General features: G+C 53.3%; 5 protein-coding genes across 5 annotated transcripts; 4 read left to right on the top strand and 1 right to left on the bottom strand.

The window, feature by feature from the left end:
• COL26b_010545 (uncharacterized protein) lies at window positions 1-1,994 on the top strand (the record flags this gene model as incomplete). The annotated part of the gene is made up of 3 exons (XM_053183240.1): window positions 1-79; window positions 207-1,658; window positions 1,711-1,994. The coding sequence occupies 3 exons, from the start codon at window positions 1-3 to the stop codon at window positions 1,992-1,994; spliced, it is 1,815 nt and encodes a 604-aa protein (XP_053032808.1).
• Window positions 1,995-8,328: 6,334 nt separating this feature from the next.
• On the top strand, window positions 8,329-10,539 carry COL26b_010544 (uncharacterized protein; the record flags this gene model as incomplete). The annotated part of the gene is made up of 5 exons (XM_053183239.1): window positions 8,329-8,502; window positions 8,621-9,133; window positions 9,682-9,859; window positions 9,914-10,318; window positions 10,382-10,539. The coding sequence occupies 5 exons, from the start codon at window positions 8,329-8,331 to the stop codon at window positions 10,537-10,539; spliced, it is 1,428 nt and encodes a 475-aa protein (XP_053032807.1).
• Window positions 10,540-10,968: 429 nt separating this feature from the next.
• Window positions 10,969-12,868, top strand: COL26b_010543 (uncharacterized protein; the record flags this gene model as incomplete). Its single annotated transcript, XM_053183238.1, has 2 exons — window positions 10,969-11,054; window positions 11,110-12,868. 2 exons carry the CDS (start codon window positions 10,969-10,971, stop codon window positions 12,866-12,868), a joined length of 1,845 nt encoding a protein of 614 aa, XP_053032806.1.
• A 250-nt stretch (window positions 12,869-13,118) lies between these two features.
• COL26b_010542 (uncharacterized protein) lies at window positions 13,119-13,900 on the bottom strand (the record flags this gene model as incomplete). The annotated part of the gene is made up of 3 exons (XM_053183237.1): window positions 13,119-13,298; window positions 13,358-13,753; window positions 13,895-13,900. 3 exons carry the CDS (start codon window positions 13,898-13,900, stop codon window positions 13,119-13,121), a joined length of 582 nt encoding a protein of 193 aa, XP_053032805.1.
• A 1,517-nt stretch (window positions 13,901-15,417) lies between these two features.
• Window positions 15,418-16,819, top strand: COL26b_010541 (uncharacterized protein; the record flags this gene model as incomplete). Its single annotated transcript, XM_053183236.1, is given in 2 exon segments — window positions 15,418-16,786; window positions 16,800-16,819. 2 exon segments carry the CDS (start codon window positions 15,418-15,420, stop codon window positions 16,817-16,819), a joined length of 1,389 nt encoding a protein of 462 aa, XP_053032804.1.
• Window positions 16,820-17,227: the final 408 nt, after the last annotated feature.

The following is a 17,227-nucleotide window of genomic DNA, read 5'->3' as shown; positions in this document are numbered from 1 at the left end:
ATGGCGCTCGATCAGTACACCTATGTCTTTGCCATTGGCACTTTTTTTGCCATGCTTGACGCATACAACAACGGTGCTAGTAAGTAACAACTCCGATCCGGCTGGTCAAGTTGCTTGTGCAACGGAAGGTGGCCTCAGTGCCCCTCCATCACCGATCTGCACGCGATGAGATAGACTTTCAAAGGCTGACTCGCATGAACCTTCAGACGATGTTGCGAACGCTTGGGCGACCAGTGTGTCGTCGCGATCCATTACCTACAGACAGGCCATGATCTTCGGCACCATCTTCGAGATGCTAGGAGCCATCACCGTCGGTGCCCGTACTGCCGAGACCATTAAGAACGGCATCATCCCCAACTCCGCCTTCAACGACAATGCCGGTGTCCAGATGCTCGCCTTCACCTGCGCCCTCGCCGCTGCTTCTTCCTGGGTCATGTGGTGCACGCGACACTCCGCCCACGTCTCCTCCACCTACTCCTTGATTTCCGCCGTTGCTGGTGTCGGTGTTGCTACCGCTGGCGCCGACAAGGTCCAATGGGGATGGAACAACGGAAAGGGTCTCGGTGCCATCTTCGCTGGTCTGGGCATGGCTCCCGCCATCTCGGGATGTTTCGGTGCCATCATCTTCATGCTCATCAAGCTCGTGGTCCACGTCCGCAAGAACCCGGTCCCTTGGGCTGTCTACACCTCGCCCTTCTTCTTCCTCATCGCCGGTACCGTCTGCACGCTTTCCATCGTCTACAAAGGATCTCCCAACCTGGGCCTGAACAAGAAGCCCTCTTGGTACGTTGCCGCCGTCACCATGGGAACTGGCGGTGGTCTCGCTGTCATGGCCGCTCTCTTCTTCGTCCCCTTCGTCCACGCCAAGGTTATCAAGAAGGACTACACCATCAAGTGGTACCACTTCATTCAGGGCCCCCTTCTGTTCAAGCGCCCCGCTCCCGCCGACGCTGAGCAGGCCAAGGTTCCCAACTACGCCGTCGTCCAGGAGGACGAGGAGGACGAGCAGCTTCCCCGCCACAACGAGTCTTCCCAGGCCTCCGACTCTGGCGACGAGCCTCTCAAGGAGAGCAAGGAGACCTCCATTCCCCACGAGAAGTCTCTGGCCGCCGCCGAGATTGGTCAGGGACCTTCCTACAAGCAGCTCCAGGCTGAAGGCGAGGCCAAGCTGCACGCAAAGCTCCTCAAGAAGCGTGGTCCTCTCGGCTGGGCCATGCGCCTCCTCCGCGACAACCCTATGGGCCCCGGCCAGATTTACGAGTTCCACAACATGAAGATTATGCTCAAGCGCATTCCCGCCATGATCACTGTCGGTGCTCTCTACGGTCTCCACTACGACATCCACGCTGCCCAGACTGGTATTGCCGGTACTCCCGAGGGTGAGCGCATGAAGCGCGTCTACGGCGCCGCCAAGAAGTACCCCAACGAGGTCGAGCACACCTACTCTTTCGTCCAGATCATCACTGCCTGCACTGCCTCTTTCGCCCACGGTGCCAACGATATCGGTAACTCCGTCGGTCCCTGGGCTGTCATCTACTCTGCCTGGAGCACTGGTAACGCCGCTGCCGCCAAGGCTCCCGTCCCCGTATGGCAGCTTGCTGTCCTCTCTGCCACTATCTCTCTCGGTCTCATCACCTACGGTTACAACATCATGAAGGGTAAGCTACCGATTCAAGCACTATATTCGAACCATTCACTAACAAGAAGCAGTCATGGGCAACAAGATTACCTACCACTCCCCCAGTCGTGGCAGCTCCATGGAGATGGGTGCCGCCATCACCGTCCTCGTCTTCTCTCAGTTTTCCCTGCCTGTCTCCACCTCCATGTGCATTACTGGAGCTACCGTCGGTGTTGGTCTTTGCAACGGCACCCTCAAGGCCGTCAACTTCCAGCGTGTCGGCCTCTTGGTCTTCTCCTGGATCATGACCATCCCCGTTGCTGGTACCCTTGGTGGTGTCCTCATGGGTCTTTTCCTCAACGCTCCTCACTTCTAAATGCACTATACCCATTCCCAACTATAGGGAATACCTTTACTTGACTCATGTGTCGTCGCAACGTTTTACTAGATTTAATGTACATCAAAAAGGGGATTTGGCATAGCATAGACAGGATGGCAGTATGTCGCTAGCATCAAACAGAAGAATAATGACAAAGAATCGTCACATTGACAACGGCCAAGTGCTTGGCGAAGTGAATATGAAGAAGTGATATACGCAGTCCCCCTTCTCCGGTGATGGATCCGGTCATGATCCACCGCACATGGTGCTAGCGCTACTACACGGGCCGTCCCACGACACTTCGTTCACTCCGGCGCCTCTGAATGAACCGTAGATAGCTGCCTTGGTGAAGCCAGGTGCAACATTCGCTTACTTATTTTAGATAGAAATAGAATCAGCCAAGAAAACAAAAAGACATTTCGTTGGCTGTTGAGGATGCGTCGATGTTTGGATACTCCTCCGATTGACTTGAAACATTGGCACCGCAGCCCATGCTACTAAAGAAACACCGGGAGCATCGTGGTGCACATCATCCGGAATGATATCTTAATCAAGATAGCACAAGCTTGGCAAACTTAGATTCGGACCGCTGCAACTAACCGCAGAGCTGTCAGTAGCATTCTGAAATGCAATTGGACGTTGGATGGTTCTTGTTCGGAGGCATTGCTCAGCGCCAAGCTTTCATCGTGGCTATGCCAGCGTCACGGCTTCACACGGTGACACCTGCCAGCTGAAGTTGCCAAGCTCTTGCATCAGACTGCCAAGAACATCAAAGATATAGCTTCTGGGGGGTTCTTCTCTCGGCGGTATGCGGCAGTTGACGCAATTGGCATTTGATCGCGTGATCTATGTCTCTTCGGGAGACAGCAATTCTTGGCACGACATTACCACGACAAGTACGTCCTGCGCTGAGGGTTGAAGACACCGCGATGCGTCCATTTTTCACTCGTGGACTGACACGAAGTCAGAACATTCGTCCTACCATTGAATGCAGTGCCTCTATTTAGAGTGTCAAAGCCGTAATATTGTAGTTAAGAATGACGGAAGAATGTTCGCGTAATCCCCACACGTGCTTCACCTGGTTTCCTGTCTTGAAGATCGCCTTGATACCTGTTGGAAGTTTTGCAGTCTGAAGGGAATCGAAATCCTACCTCCGCTTCCAAAGTAATACAAAATTGAAAAGTCAACGGAGGCAAGCGTCTGAGGTCGACAGTAACATACCTCAGTCGCTATGTCTTCATCAGAGGCATCAGTACCAACGGATGGTGGCTCGGTGGCATTCATCGGCGCAGGTGACGCAATTCTTGAACTTGAAGATACATAGTCCTGAATACAAGAGTTTCAATTAAATTAGCTCAAGCAAAATATGTCCTCCACAGGCTATTGATTATCTCAAGTGTCCAAAAGGAGTCGTGGCGTTGAGGGTCGAAACTTTGCTGACATAATAATTCGTATTCGATACGGTCTTTTTGATACTGATCGTACCCTTTCCGCGATGCACACCCTGGTAGATACTCCGCAAAGATGACATTTCAAGAAGCTGATTGGAAAACGAATTGAAAATTAGGTAATATCAATGCGTACTGACCGAGAAGCTTGAGCTCTTCGACGGAATCGTCAATTTTTGCCGGAGGCCAGCAAGCGTATAAAGGAGGTCGACGCTGACACAAGCCAGCGAACTCTGTCGCTCCAGACTGCCACTCCTTTATGTTCCAATTCACTCATTTGACAATCGAAACCACCTCTTAGTCGATCTCTACTTGTTTCCATATCTTTACCCGGACTTCTTTCCAAGACCTACCTTACGGTCGTGCTGTACCGACTACGCCAGGCTCCACACGCGGCACGCATCCATACAACCAGAATCCTTCTTCTGCAAGAGCATCATGGCGCAACGAGAGTGGAACAGCAGTCTCATGGATTGTTCCCCATGCGGCACTTGCATGATGGCCACGTGGTTGCCATGCTTGGGTCAGTAGACTTCAACGCAGTTGGGTCCATCAATGTAATGTACTGACGTGAACCCTGGCGCGCAGTTTTCGGAAAGACATCCGAACGCATGAGAGATCCCAACCTAACAAACTACTCACCTCTCAATGGAGAATGTTTTATGATATCCGCTCTAGGCTCTATTGGGTTTGGCTGGTTGTAAGTAATGCCCGTTTCCCAGACTCCTCCCGTTAGATTTGCGGGTTTCCACATGCCGAGCAAGCCTTGACCAGCTGCTAACTTCTCTTTTCCAAATGAAAGATATCTTATGAGCAAGCGAACCGACATCCGTCAGCAGTTTGGAATCGACGGCAGCGAGTGTGGCGACTGCTGTACGGCGTACTGGTGCCCTTGCTGCGTCCTGATTCAGCACGAGAATGAGGTGATAGGCCGAACCCAATACGCACCTGTTACTGAAGGCTACCAGTCTCAGGGAGACAGTATGAAAATGCAAGGAATGTAAATGGTTTCTGCGAGACGTTCAGATCGACTACGGCAGTTGAATACTGAATCATCGGTACAAGGCCTCAGTGGGGTTCCGCCGGGGTACGTGCATCAAGGGGATTGAATGCTTGCTTATTATCAGGGTGAAGGATAGTCAGTTCCGGGAGGGGCACAGGGGGTAGTGTGTTAGTTTGATAAAGAAAGAGAGTAATAGAAGACCGCAAAGCCTTTTCGTTAAGAACGATCGTGGTTGGCTGGGTGTGTTATTGATGGACCCAGGCCATGACGTATTTTCGTATTAATACGAAAATCTCTCACGCTTCATTCGTTTACGCAGCTCTCCCCCAGAAGAATGCGCTAGGCGCCTAGGCTCCAGCACGACCCGCCGCAGACGGAGGCTACAGACATGAGCATCTCACGGTACTTTCTTCAATGAGTGAAGAGTTGTTTCTGAACATAAATACTTCTTTCTCTTCTCTTTTCTAGCTCGTCTGGAGTTTGTCAAGCCGAATGGTCTGGTCGATGGCTCGGAGTCTGTGGATCCGGAATTGTCATCTGCCTCACCCCACAGTCATCGCTATTCCCGAGCTTCGTCGACACTCTTAACGCGCCATCCGTACAGAGCGAACAGAACTCACTGGGCCCAGTCCTCATTGAAACAGGGAACAGCCAAACCAGCGATATGACTAGAGTCTACAGGTCTGTCCTGCTTTGAGAGGCAGATGTTGAACTGATTTCCAATGCAGCAGAAGGATACATCACTGGAAGTCTCTGTGGCCGCATGGCACCTCTTCAACAAAATCGAAGTTGCATTTGTTAGTGGAAGAGTCACCCACTGAGCCGAAGTTCGATTGCGGCCAACCGCCGCCTCCACAGCGGGGACTACCCTGTTTGGCATGTTTGGCACCACATGTGGCAGTGCCGTTCAGGGGAAGCTAGAGGCCTGTTGAGCCTTATTTAGCGGCGCCAACCGCCGCTTTGCCATGAGGTGGTTTCTTCAACCGCCGTCTTTCTCCTTGCCTGCTGCCCACCAGCGGAGTAAGTCTCGTTCTTCCATGTCAATACGAACTTGAGAAATCTTTGCAATATTGAGTAGTTGAAATGAGCGAAACCAGCGCCTCAAATCCAAAACATGGCGACCCGGGCTGCACATGCACGACATGTCACGTCGCGAAGAGGAGATCCCACAAAAAATCACGAAACGGCTGCAAAAGTTGTAAAAGAAGAAGAATCAAGGTAAGCACACATCCTCCGCGGAAGGGGAATTCCTTTTTTTTTTTTTTTTTTTCCACTTTATATTTTTTTGACCATTTTCTGACCTTCACATACATGTAGTGTGACGAAGTCAAACCTAGATGCGGGCAGTGCTTGAAAGCACTCATTACGTGCGAGTTCGCGCTTGTCGCTACTCAACCGGACCCTCATTCAATACCAGAAACAACACCCGAAGCAAACGCTGCTCTCCAGCCGAGGAAAAGGGGTCGCCCTCGCAAGAACTGGGACCCGGTTCTTCAAGGGCCGAGTCCTCCATACTCTAGCGTTGCCGACTCAGAATTGCCAGATATCATGAGCTTGGGGTCGACGCCCTGCGACTTGCCCCTCACTACAGACTGCCCGCCAACATTACCAAGTCCGATGTGGATGTGGACAGTTGATGATATGGAACTGCAGCATCACTATATGACTTCGGATGATCTTTGTCCTGGTGATTTTCGTCTCTGGCGAGAAAAGGTACCACGCCTGGCGTTCAGCAATCACTGCGTCCTGCATTTGCTGCTAGCAGTGTCTGCGTTACACCTAGCGCGACAAAGGTCTGATGAAGCAGCTCGTTTCGAATTAATTGCTGATGGGCATTACTCTATCGGTCTTCGCCAAATCATGGATATTCTACCCAACTTGAACACAGAGAATGCCGGGGCGCTGTATATAGCCTCAACACTGGTCTGCTCGTATAGTTTTGCACAACGGCCAAGCCCAGGTCATCTTCTCATTATATCCGATGGCGCAGAAGTAGCATGGTTTGAACTTTTGCGGGGAGTTAGGATGGTTGTGGAAACGATTGGTTTCCATGCCATATTCGCTGGTGTCCTGGGACCAATGCCGACAGAGCAACCTGAGGAGGAGCCACCCGCAGAGAAGATGACAGAGAGACTTGTCGAGTGGGAACCGGCTGTACGCAGGATCTCCGACCTAATAGCTGTGACTAATGACCAGAACTCACGGATTTACGAGAAGGTGGTGACCGATCTGTCCGAGTGCTTTGCCAAAACCTTTGGCACCGCGCAAAAGCCACGACATGCCTTTGATGGAAAGATGGAAATTATCATTGCGTGGGTTTATCGCATGGAGGACGAGTTTGTGGAATGTCTCAAGGAGAAGAAACACGTCGCGCTTCTGATCTTGGCGCATTTCGTTGTTCTCCTCAAGACACTGGACTGGCTATGGTACATGGATGGCTGGGCCAGTCACATTCTTCATGGGGTCGCTTTGTACTTGGGTCCAGAGTTTGCAGACTTTCTGCGGTGGCCGAGGGAGGAAATAGAGAGGTTGAATGAGGAAAAGAGACGGAGAGCATCGGCATAATACAATGATATCAATTTGGTTGCATCGTCGGATGTTCTACACGCAACTGCAGGCTGTCATTACAACATATATAATGCCATCAAGTAACAGATTTACGTCTAAGTGTATGAAGAGTAACAAAGAATATGTCATGATATGCCATTCTGTGGTACGAGTTGTCCTAGGGATGAAAGTGCGTTTTCCCTACAGGATGTAACACCCGCCAAACGATTATCCGTCACACAGTAAACCCAAATCGCTGCGAAATTCGCACGCATGCAGAAATCATTTCGTTGTTTACTACGCGTTGTGAGAGTCGCCATCGCCACTCCAGCAAACATGCATAATATGATCGAGATATGACAGGTCGGAAAGGAACTCACAGCATTTTGGCTGTTCCCGCGCCCGATTGAGTGCAATATGTGACAGACCAATCATGGCCAGAAGTTGGTTCAGCTTCGCCCGAAATCTAATTACGCAACTGAACTCTCCACCGAAACCTCGGAATTCAGTTGGGGGCTGGCTCCGCCACCTTGGCACATTATCAAGTTCAGCTACTGTCAGCCCTGCTTGCAAGTAAGAGGCAGGAGTCATTCGCTATGGTAGTAAGCCCAGATCCTTCATACACATTTCGATAGCATACCATTCCAGTAAGGGGCATAGTGTCTCATTTATTCGCCCGGAAATGAGGCATTTGGAGCTGTAGTAGGCCTGCGGTATTGTCTCTTGTGGAGTCCCAAATTTCTATCTCAAAGCCGGGCACTTATCCTCATCACCGAACATACGGAGCTGTTCACGATGAATGAAATGGCCTCTCTTAGGTCTGGTACCACACCGTGGTCGCCCTATCTTTGTGTGTAAACCACACCGCTGATTATGTGTCACTCTGCTGAAAGTCTTTTATGTCAAATTTTCCTTACCTCTGCCCCCCGTAAGATCCGCTCCAAGAATGGCCCCCTCGGCCCCCAATACAATCGGGTTTCTTAGCCGGGTGTGCCCATCCGCGCCACATGACCGCTGAACAACATCCAGGCACCGATCAATACCGAGATTTTTCTGCGACCACGGGAACATCTGGTGTTCTATATTACTGAGCTTACAGCGCCCTGCTTCCATTCCAAGAGACAACCAAACGATCATTCTTTCTGGTCTTGCACATTCTGATTGGCTGTTCTATTCTGGGACATCAACATAATTAGGCTTTGTTCTGGTGCTTGTTGGTCCAACTACCCGACCACAGCCCCCTGACCTTTGAAAATCTGAATAGTAGCAAGAGTCTCAGCAAGCAGATCTCTTCGCCAAAACAATATTTTTTCAACGGTAGACTATCCTCAGCATGAAGTCGATGAAAGTTGCCATCATAGGCGCCGGTGCGTCTGGTCTTGTTACTGCCAAGTACCTAAGCCAGGCCAAGCAATATTTCGGCGTGCCTGAGATTGAAATTCGGATCTTCGAGCGGGAGAAAAGCATAGGAGGCGTGTACAGACACAAGGTATACGAGGATGCAGAAGTATGTATATGATATGTCACTCTGACCTCCTTATATCAAGCTTTGGTTCATTCTATTGCGACGCCCGTCATCGGAGAGAGTATGGATCAATCACACAATAGGCTGACTTTGGAGACAGATGGTTTCGTCCAAGTATCTGACGGCATTTTCGGACTTCAGAGTCGCCAAGGAGCTTCCAGATTTTCTTCCTATGGAAGAGTATGTGCGCTATCTTGAAGCGTACTGCACGAAATTCGGACTCTGGGACTTGATCGAGACCCAGACTGAGATTATTCAAGTGTTACGACTTACTCAGGGCAACCACAGAGTCTTCTACAAGCGTCATGTTGACAGAAGGTCTGGCGGTGATAACGAACCCAGACCTGAAGAGCTGTCTTGGGACTGTGACGCAGTCGCTATCTGTTCTGGTTTGAACAATATCCCGTCGATACCTGCCATCGAGGGCTTGGAAAACGTGTCGTCTGTACTCCATTCTTCGGAAGTCAAGAGCGGACGTCAATTTGGCAAAAACACATCAGTGATGATTCTGGGAGCGGGCGAGACTGCCATGGATCTGGCTCACTTGGCCGTCACCTCCAACGCTAGGGAGGTGGTGATGTGCCACAAAGATGGGTTTTACTGCGCCAAGAAGGTACGTAACATGCAACCAAAAGCAGAGTTGTTCATTTGGCTTACTTTGCCAGGTACTGCCAATCCCGATAGTGATGAGGGTTGTGAAACCAGCTCCTTATCAGAAGCCAGTAGACACGGCCATCGCCAGTGTACTTGATACAGCATACCTGCCAGAGAGACTACAGCATTCTCGACTGCCATGGGTCTTGTATGACAAGACGTTGAAATTTCTTCATTTCATATCGGGGGGGACCCTCGCAGGTCCTGACCAATGGGTTGGCCAAATAGAAGGAGACCGGAATAACGCCGATTCTCGTGAGTTTACTCCAGCGGAAGCTCCTGACAACTCAGCTGACTGTACTAGTGTTTCTTGTCAAGTCAGATCGCGCACTCCCATATCTTAATGAAGGTCATCGCGCAACAGACCTTCTCTCCCGCATTCGAGCATTTGTGATGAATGTTGAGCTGAAGGATACCGGGGGAAGAAAGATTATGACCGCACCTTGGCCCATCTCGTTCACAAAATCCGGGACTGCAATCTTTCCCCGCAGTGAAAGACTCGATCAGAAGGAAGCGACTTCGAAGGTGTTGCGACCGGACCTGCTTGTGCTCGCTACAGGATATGTTCGCCGCTTTATTTTCTTAGGGGAGGGCTACCCGAAACCAGATGATTTGAACATTCGTGGCATATGGAGACGTGGGGATGTCACGGCTGGCTTCATTGGGTTTGTACGGCCTGGAATAGGTAAGTCATCCTGGAATCATCGTAGGCCCCGAAAAGATGCTTACTTGAATGCAGGCGCCATACCCCCGCTCGCAGAGTTGCAAGCACAGCTTTGGGTCTTCAATCTCCTTCGTCACAAGTATCAGCAGCAGATTCCCTCGCCTTCTGAATACGCGGATTCTGTAGCTCACTACGAAATCGACTATGCACTCAAGGCACGAGGCGGGCATGATTTCTTCAAGACCAAGCACGGAGTTGAGCAGGAATCGTACGCGTACCAGCTTGCCCTCGATATGGGTGCCGCCCCAACGTTCACTTTCATGAGACGCCAGGGTTTCAAGGCGTTTTTGACATGGGCCATGGGATCCAACTTTAACAGCAAGTTTCGTCTTGTTGGTCCGTGGAAGTGGGAGAAGGGAGCTCTCGACATCATGCGCGGAGAGCTGTTCGATGTGGTGAAGCAGACCGGAGGCGGAGTGTGTAAGTCATCCTGACGGACTCATCGTTCGTGTTGATTTTCTCACTAACTTATTGCTCTCTTAGTCTTCACAACCTACACATTGCTCCCGATAATTGTTCTTGGAGTTTTGACGATTGTTCTGCACATGATCGCTGGCGTTCTCCGGCTGATGGGCATGGAAGAAAGGGCGAAGGTTGTCTTGGGTTCCGGAAACGTTCCCAGACGCGAAGGCGATGATTGAGTTGGATTGACCAATGAACCGGCGCATGCCATCATGCTGACGCTCGTAATTCGTTAAACAGCCGGGAATTAAACACATGCTCTTGATAAATAACATTGCATGTCCGTTTCGTGGCGGCGTCTGAAGTGAAGTGTGACAGTTCGGACGATCGTAGGTGATGCCCAGGTAAGGTAGGTGGGTGTTAGTTCAGGGGCTCCCATCAGGTTCCAGCGGCGCACTCACTAGAATTGCCCCGCGCGGGGTACCTGAGTGACAAGGACGAACTGCTAACTTTCGATTGGCCTCTGCTGATTTTCCCGATAACGATAAGCCCAATTGGCGCTTCACCCCAACCAACTTTTTTTTTTTTTTTTTTTTCCTTTTCGCAAAGGCTTCCGTCGGCTGAACCACCAACACCACCACCTCGCCTGGTGAACCTGCGTCGCAATCATGTACTCCCTCGTGAAGCCAAACCAATGGGTGTCCATAAAACTTTTATCGGAAGATACAAAGGTCTTGCAGATCGTCCCGAACACGTTCGTCCTCAGCTTTGCGCCTCTCTCGTCTCCGACCTCAGCTAATGGCCTCCAGGACCATCTCCCTGGGCAAACTCGGCTCCTTCCCGACAAACCTCGTAATTGATCGACCTTACCACCTCACCTACGAGATTCAAGACAAGCGCGAAGGCGAGTCTTACAGCAGACTGCGAGTTGTTCCCCCGAGCGAGATCCACGCCGACGCCCTCGCCGACACGACCGCAGAGCCTGCCGAAGAAGACGGCGTCAACCTCGAGAACGTGATCGCCGCCCCAGACGGCGCCGAGTTTGCCGTCGTTGATAACGAGAGCGGCGATGTCGTCGCCCGATCCCGCCGCGAGATCATCGACGAAACTGCCCGTCAGACCTTGACCACCGAGGAGATTGAGCAGCTGAAGCAGGGCAACACCGACGCCGGCAAGGACATCATTGCGAAGCTGCTCTTGTCGCATACCGCCATTGACCAGAAGACGTCGTTCTCCCTGGCCAAGTATAAGCTTTTGAAAACGAAGAAGTACATCCGCCGCTTCACGATACAGCCGCTGGACACCTTGACACTGGGCAAGTGGTTGCTGGAGGAGAAGGATGCCGGCAAGGTTCTTGAGATGAGAGAGGAGATGATGGGTCTGCTGGGCTGCTGGGCTAACGTCCACTTCGGCGGGCTTCCTCCCACAGACAAGCCAGAAATGGTGACGGCTGACGGCTCCGGTATGCTTGACAAGTCAGAAATCTGTGGCCGGTGGCTCGTGGTGGATGACACTGCTGGTCTTGTTACCGCTGCTATGGCCGAGAGGATGGGGATCTTGCACCAGAGCGAAACTGAAGAGGACGAGAATTCCGAGGAGAAGAAAGAGGGCGCCGACGCCGACGTAACCGCAGACAAGCCCGCAGAAACCACGACAAATACGGAGCAGACGAGCGCAAATGCTGCCCCTGTGGACACCACGAAGCCCGACGAGGCCATGCCCGATGCATCTGCGGTCAACAATGGGGAGGAGCAGAAGCAACAAGCTCCTCGCAAGAGGCACCCACCCCGCCGCGACGACTTCGAGTCTATCTTCGCTCCGACAAACACCCTGACCCTCATCCATCCCAACAGTCAACCGAACCTCGCTCTCCTCAAGTACTACAACTTCGACAGCACAAATCCGAACCCACCGCACCCCCTTCACCCCCTGGCCACCAACCTGCTCCCCATCTCCTGGCTGCAGTTGCTGGAGCCCGAGGAGGACGTCACATATTCCACGCCGCCCCCCGATGTCTCCGACGAGGTGCTTCACTCCTGGAAGGCTAACCGCCGAGGAAACTACCACCGCAAGCGTAGACGCTGGGCTCGCACCCGCTACATTGTCGACTCTACACGCGCGGGCGGCTTCTCCGGCCTCGTGATTGCTACCACGATGGACATTGTCTCCGTCTTGCGCCACACTCTGCCCCTCTTGGCTGGCGGAGCTCCCATTGCGATATACTCGCAGAGCATTGAGCCCTTGACCGAGCTCGCCGACTGCTTTAGCATCGCACGTCGTGCGGGTTGGTCGTCGAACCCCCCTGCGGAGGCAGTTGGCAAGTCTCTTCAGGAGCTGGAGCGCTGGGAGGGCTCTGATGACTTCCCGATCAACCCGACTCTGCTTCTGGGCGCCAACGTGCAGACGAGTCGCGCGAAGCGCTGGCAGGTGCTCCCTGGGCGTACGCATCCGTTGATGATGGGTCGTGGCGGAGCGGAGGGCTACGTGTTTACAGGCTGGAAGGCGGTGCCAGCGGAGGGCAAGGTCGAGGCCCGCGGAAAGTTCAAGAGAAGAAAGACGGAGGCATAGATACACATGGCTGGAGAATGTGACGGTTACGTGGAGTGCAGAATACACGCAACACGGTGGATGCGGGGCGAACAGGGAAAACATGGCAGCTTGCATATAGATACCCTGGCATCTCCATTGAGGCTTTCAGAGCCGTATGAGAGTATAATGGCATCATCTTTGGCCCGGTCGCTCTAAAGTCAAACACGTAAAATGAGTTCTTCCTGATGGTCGTCATCCCCCTGGGACTTTTTGATATTGAACAGCCTCTTTACAGCGCCTTGCCCATGAACTTTCTCTTGGTGAAGCTCAGCCACCACTTGCTCGGCTTTCCATCACCGCCCTCGTCAAAGACCCTCGCCAGTAAGCGTGCCGCCAGCTCCTGACGGACCTGGGACATGTACTGTCGAAGCTGCTCGGCGTCTTGTCTGTCGCGGGGAGGCTCGTACATCTAGCGGTGAGTTGTCAGTGGATGAAGCGGGAGTGGGTCATTTTAGCAGTGTGTCGCACCTGGTTGAGGGGAAAGGCCGGGTCGCCCGGAATGGCAAAGTTGGTGTCGAGGGCGAGGTTCAGGACATCTTTGGTAGCATCGCGGACACCGGCGCTGGGCTTGATCTTGGTCAGGCAGTCACTGACGAACCAGATGCCGTAGACAAGCAGGCGGTCGGCGGGGCCCTGGATCTCGAAGTTGCGGAAGAAGGTGTTGGCGCGGAAGAGGGCGAGGACCTCGTCGAGGATGTCGTAGCTCTCGCTGTCCGGGTCGGGAGACTCGTTGGCGGGCAGAGGAGGGTTCGGGAAGGGGAGGGTGTAGGCAGGACCGCGGGTCTTTGTTCGGAGCGGCAGGAGAGGGAAGTTGCCTATTAATCGAGGGACATTGGGGTCGGCATTGAACATGGAGTTGTAGGCCTGGATGGGTGTATCGTCAGCTTCAGTTCATGCCCGGGGGTGAGCTCCAAGGAAGCTAGCAATCGATGGATGATGGGGGAGCGGTGTCGTTTCATCCACCATGCTTGAGCTGGATGGCAGTTGGAAGATCATTGGACATACCGGCATTTTGACAGCTTCGTGACCAGGAGATCGGTCTGGTCGGGAATGAAGCTGGTCGTGATGGTTGGTCGGGCGCAATATAGTGAGACGTCAACTGAGGCACGAAGCAGCGGCCGATGGAGGAGTGGTGGGGCTTGACTGACGTCCACCGCACCTGTGCTCTCACTGCACCGCCAGCGGTGCATTGACCTCAGCTTCCTGCTCACTGCTTCAGCCATCAGCCGTGGGGGGAAGGTGGCGCAGCTCTGTAGGTATCACGTGACTTTACTAGTCACGGGATTGATGCTCGATGATGACTCAGGCTGCTCCCTGTCAGCAGACGCCACACGGGCCACCTCACGGGCCAAGGCACCGGCCACCATCTAAGCGAGGGGGCTGGTGCCTGGGATCACATGACTTCGCTCATCCGGCGTGTCAGGTTGTTGGCGGCAGGGTGGCAAGTCGCGCCCTTTCGCTGCCCGTCCAGCAGTGCTTGCAGCGGAGCGGGGCGTAGCTGCAGGCGAAGCGGTGACAACGCTGTCACCGTCACCACCAACAAGGTCTCCTACCGTTGTAGAGGGCAAGTCTGGCCCGTTTTCGGGGGCGCTTTTGGCAGGCAGGCACCACTGGCACCCTCACCTCCAGGTGCTTCCTGCCATTCCCAGTTTTTCTCTAATCTGGATTCGTACTCTGTACCGCCCACAAACTGGAACAGCAAGAGCAATTGACGTGGTCGTGGTCAGTCGTGGTCACCATTGATTGTTATTTGACTCACGCATCCCGCGTTTCAGCAGTCACTGCTCCCACGATCAACCCTTTCCCCTTCTCTGGATTCCGCTTTCCTGTTATTCCACCTTCAGCCCCCATCAACCGCCTCAGCTCCACCAACTCCGTCACACATCAACCAGCGCATCGATCGCATCGCCTCTTTTCTCTTTCTCCCGCCCTCGCTCTCTCCGTCGTGCGCCCCCCTCTTACCTCCGAGCGAAGCACCACCCCGGATTGCGAGAATTTCTTTTTTGCGGCGCCGGCTTCAAACGCATCGTCGATCTCAACAGATTTGCGACGCATACCGACGCTACTCAAATACCTTGGTCACGTCGCATACAAGACGGGTATTCTCCGACCATTTGCGGATCGACTCCTCTTTTCTCTTTCGCTTTCCCACTGCGACTCTCAAAAAACCGCGTCGCGCACCCTGTTCCGCCGACTAAACCCCCGGCTTCTGCCCCGTCAATCACCCACAACCACCGTCCACAGTCGCGTCCAACGTGGGATCCCCCAAGAGGCACAGAGGGCCCCCAAGAGCCCCGAAAAGAACGAAAGGGAGTGCGCCACACACCGATGCTCATTTTAGAGTAAGACTATCCTTTCCATTGTTGTCGCCGCCGTCCTGTCCTACTCGCCGCTGTTGTTTTTATCATCCCTTGCAACAACCCTCCTTTCTGCGTTTACTAGTATGCTAACAAGCGAAAAGATCAGTGTTCAATAGAAGCAGCTTCCTCGGACATCTGCGCAACACCGCCGATTTACCCATCGCCAAGATGGATCTCCCCAGCAGCGCGCCGACCGTTTCGACAATGTCGTCGCCAGAACCCATCCACGCCACCCCTCCCTCCTCAAGTCCCATTCCGACCATGACCGCGCCTGCGAAGCGCAAACGAACATGTCGCGTCTACAGTCCTGACGAAGGTTCCCTCTACGATCTCATGTGGGAACACGCCGGCATCTCTCTGTTCGTGCGCCCCATCTGCTGGACCGACTTGCACGTTCGCCTTCTCGATGCGCGATTCGTCGAGCTTCCTCCTTCCAATACTCCAGTTCCCCCTCAGTCACCGCGCGGCACCCCCGTCTCGCCCTCAAGATGCCATATGAAGCCTTCTCCAGCGGCAACAACCTTGAGCCGCGAGCTCACCAACATGCTGGCCCCTGGATCCAACAGAACCTTCTACACCAACTCGATACGCACCGTCATTTCGACCCTCTATCCCGGCAAGCTGTTCCGCGCCAGGACACAGCTCGACCTCCACCATTATTTTGGTGGTCTGGTCTATCGTGATACTTGCCGCGTGCAAGTGGCTTGGGACGCGACACCGTCGCGTAGCGGCTCAATCGCCTCCTTCGAATCAGCATCGACGCGTCCTGCCGAGTCTTTCGGTGTCCCTACAGGCACGAACGGCAGCAACGGAGCCAGCAGTGGAAATGCCAGCCAGCAACCGCCTTTCACTCAGCCAGTTCTGGCTTACATCGGCAAAGCGTCGGTTGCCGCAACACGGCGTAACATGTATCGCGTGATACCCGGCCCCAACCGTGCGTACAACGGACCAGTCGAGCGTTTGCAACAACTGCGATCCAAGATGTTCATCCCCCCCAACCCGAACCACGATCCTCTTTTGGTCGGTATCATTCTTGCCCTGGCGCAGCGGCGCTTCTATGGAGAGCCCAAGCCTACTGCGAATAAATGGTTCCCCTCAAAGCCCCTGTCTCTGGGGCTTGGAGAGCCAGAGTTCCACGACGTCACGGTTCACATCTTGACCAACGACAACGACGCATCCGAGTTCATTGTGTACAAGGGTTTGGTGACAGCGGAGCTGCTGCGCAAGTTCCACGAGCCAACCAAGAACCCCAGCGCCGGGGCTGGCAAGACGCTTGCTGAGAGGATGGGGGAGGCGGCCAACGAGGGCGGCGGTATTCGCATCGAGTACACCAGAGTGCCAGTCTGGCCAATTTTGGGACTCAAGGAGCGGCTGGGCAAGGTTCTTGGGCAAGACATTGTGGGACACTTTGACGAGGACAACATGGAGACATGGGAGGAAGAAGCGGAACAGAGCAGCGACAAGCTTAAGCGACGCCGAGATCGCGAAGCCCTCGCCGAAGTGTTTAACGGCAGCTTCGAGGAAGAGGCACCCGACGGTATGCCTCTCAGTGGGAAACGGAGATGTTTAGTTGACGAGGAAAGCGGGCAGGTGGGAGTAGTCGTCTAGAGACGTTGCATGGCGGCGATCTGATCTCTGCATAACGAAGCCACGAGGCGTTTAAAGATGGAGCATGGCATTTTCTCCAGTGCTGAGGGTCAGCAACCGGTCGAAGATACGGACATTTGGCTCATTCAGCAATCGGAGTTGTGGGAAAACAGTACAGTACATTGATGAGGGTTACGATTCAAACTTGTGTTTGGGATAGACGGATGAAGAGGCATCGAGCATTCAGCTACGGCTAGCGTCATGGTGGTTTTGCTTTTCGAGACGTGCGCAGGCAGATGGGAGGAGAGGATTCGGTATCCTCTTGGAAGAAGTGCTCGGCCGCTTGGCATTCAATAACACAAACTTTGCGATGACAGTTGAAAACCCCCTT

The sequence above is a fragment of the Colletotrichum chrysophilum genome, assembly GCF_026319265.1.
Source record: "Colletotrichum chrysophilum strain AFK26 chromosome Unknown scaffold_114, whole genome shotgun sequence".
Lineage (NCBI taxonomy): Eukaryota > Fungi > Ascomycota > Sordariomycetes > Glomerellales > Glomerellaceae > Colletotrichum > Colletotrichum chrysophilum.
Note: the sequence above shows the minus strand (reverse complement) of the source record. Positions and strands in the feature narration are given on the sequence as shown.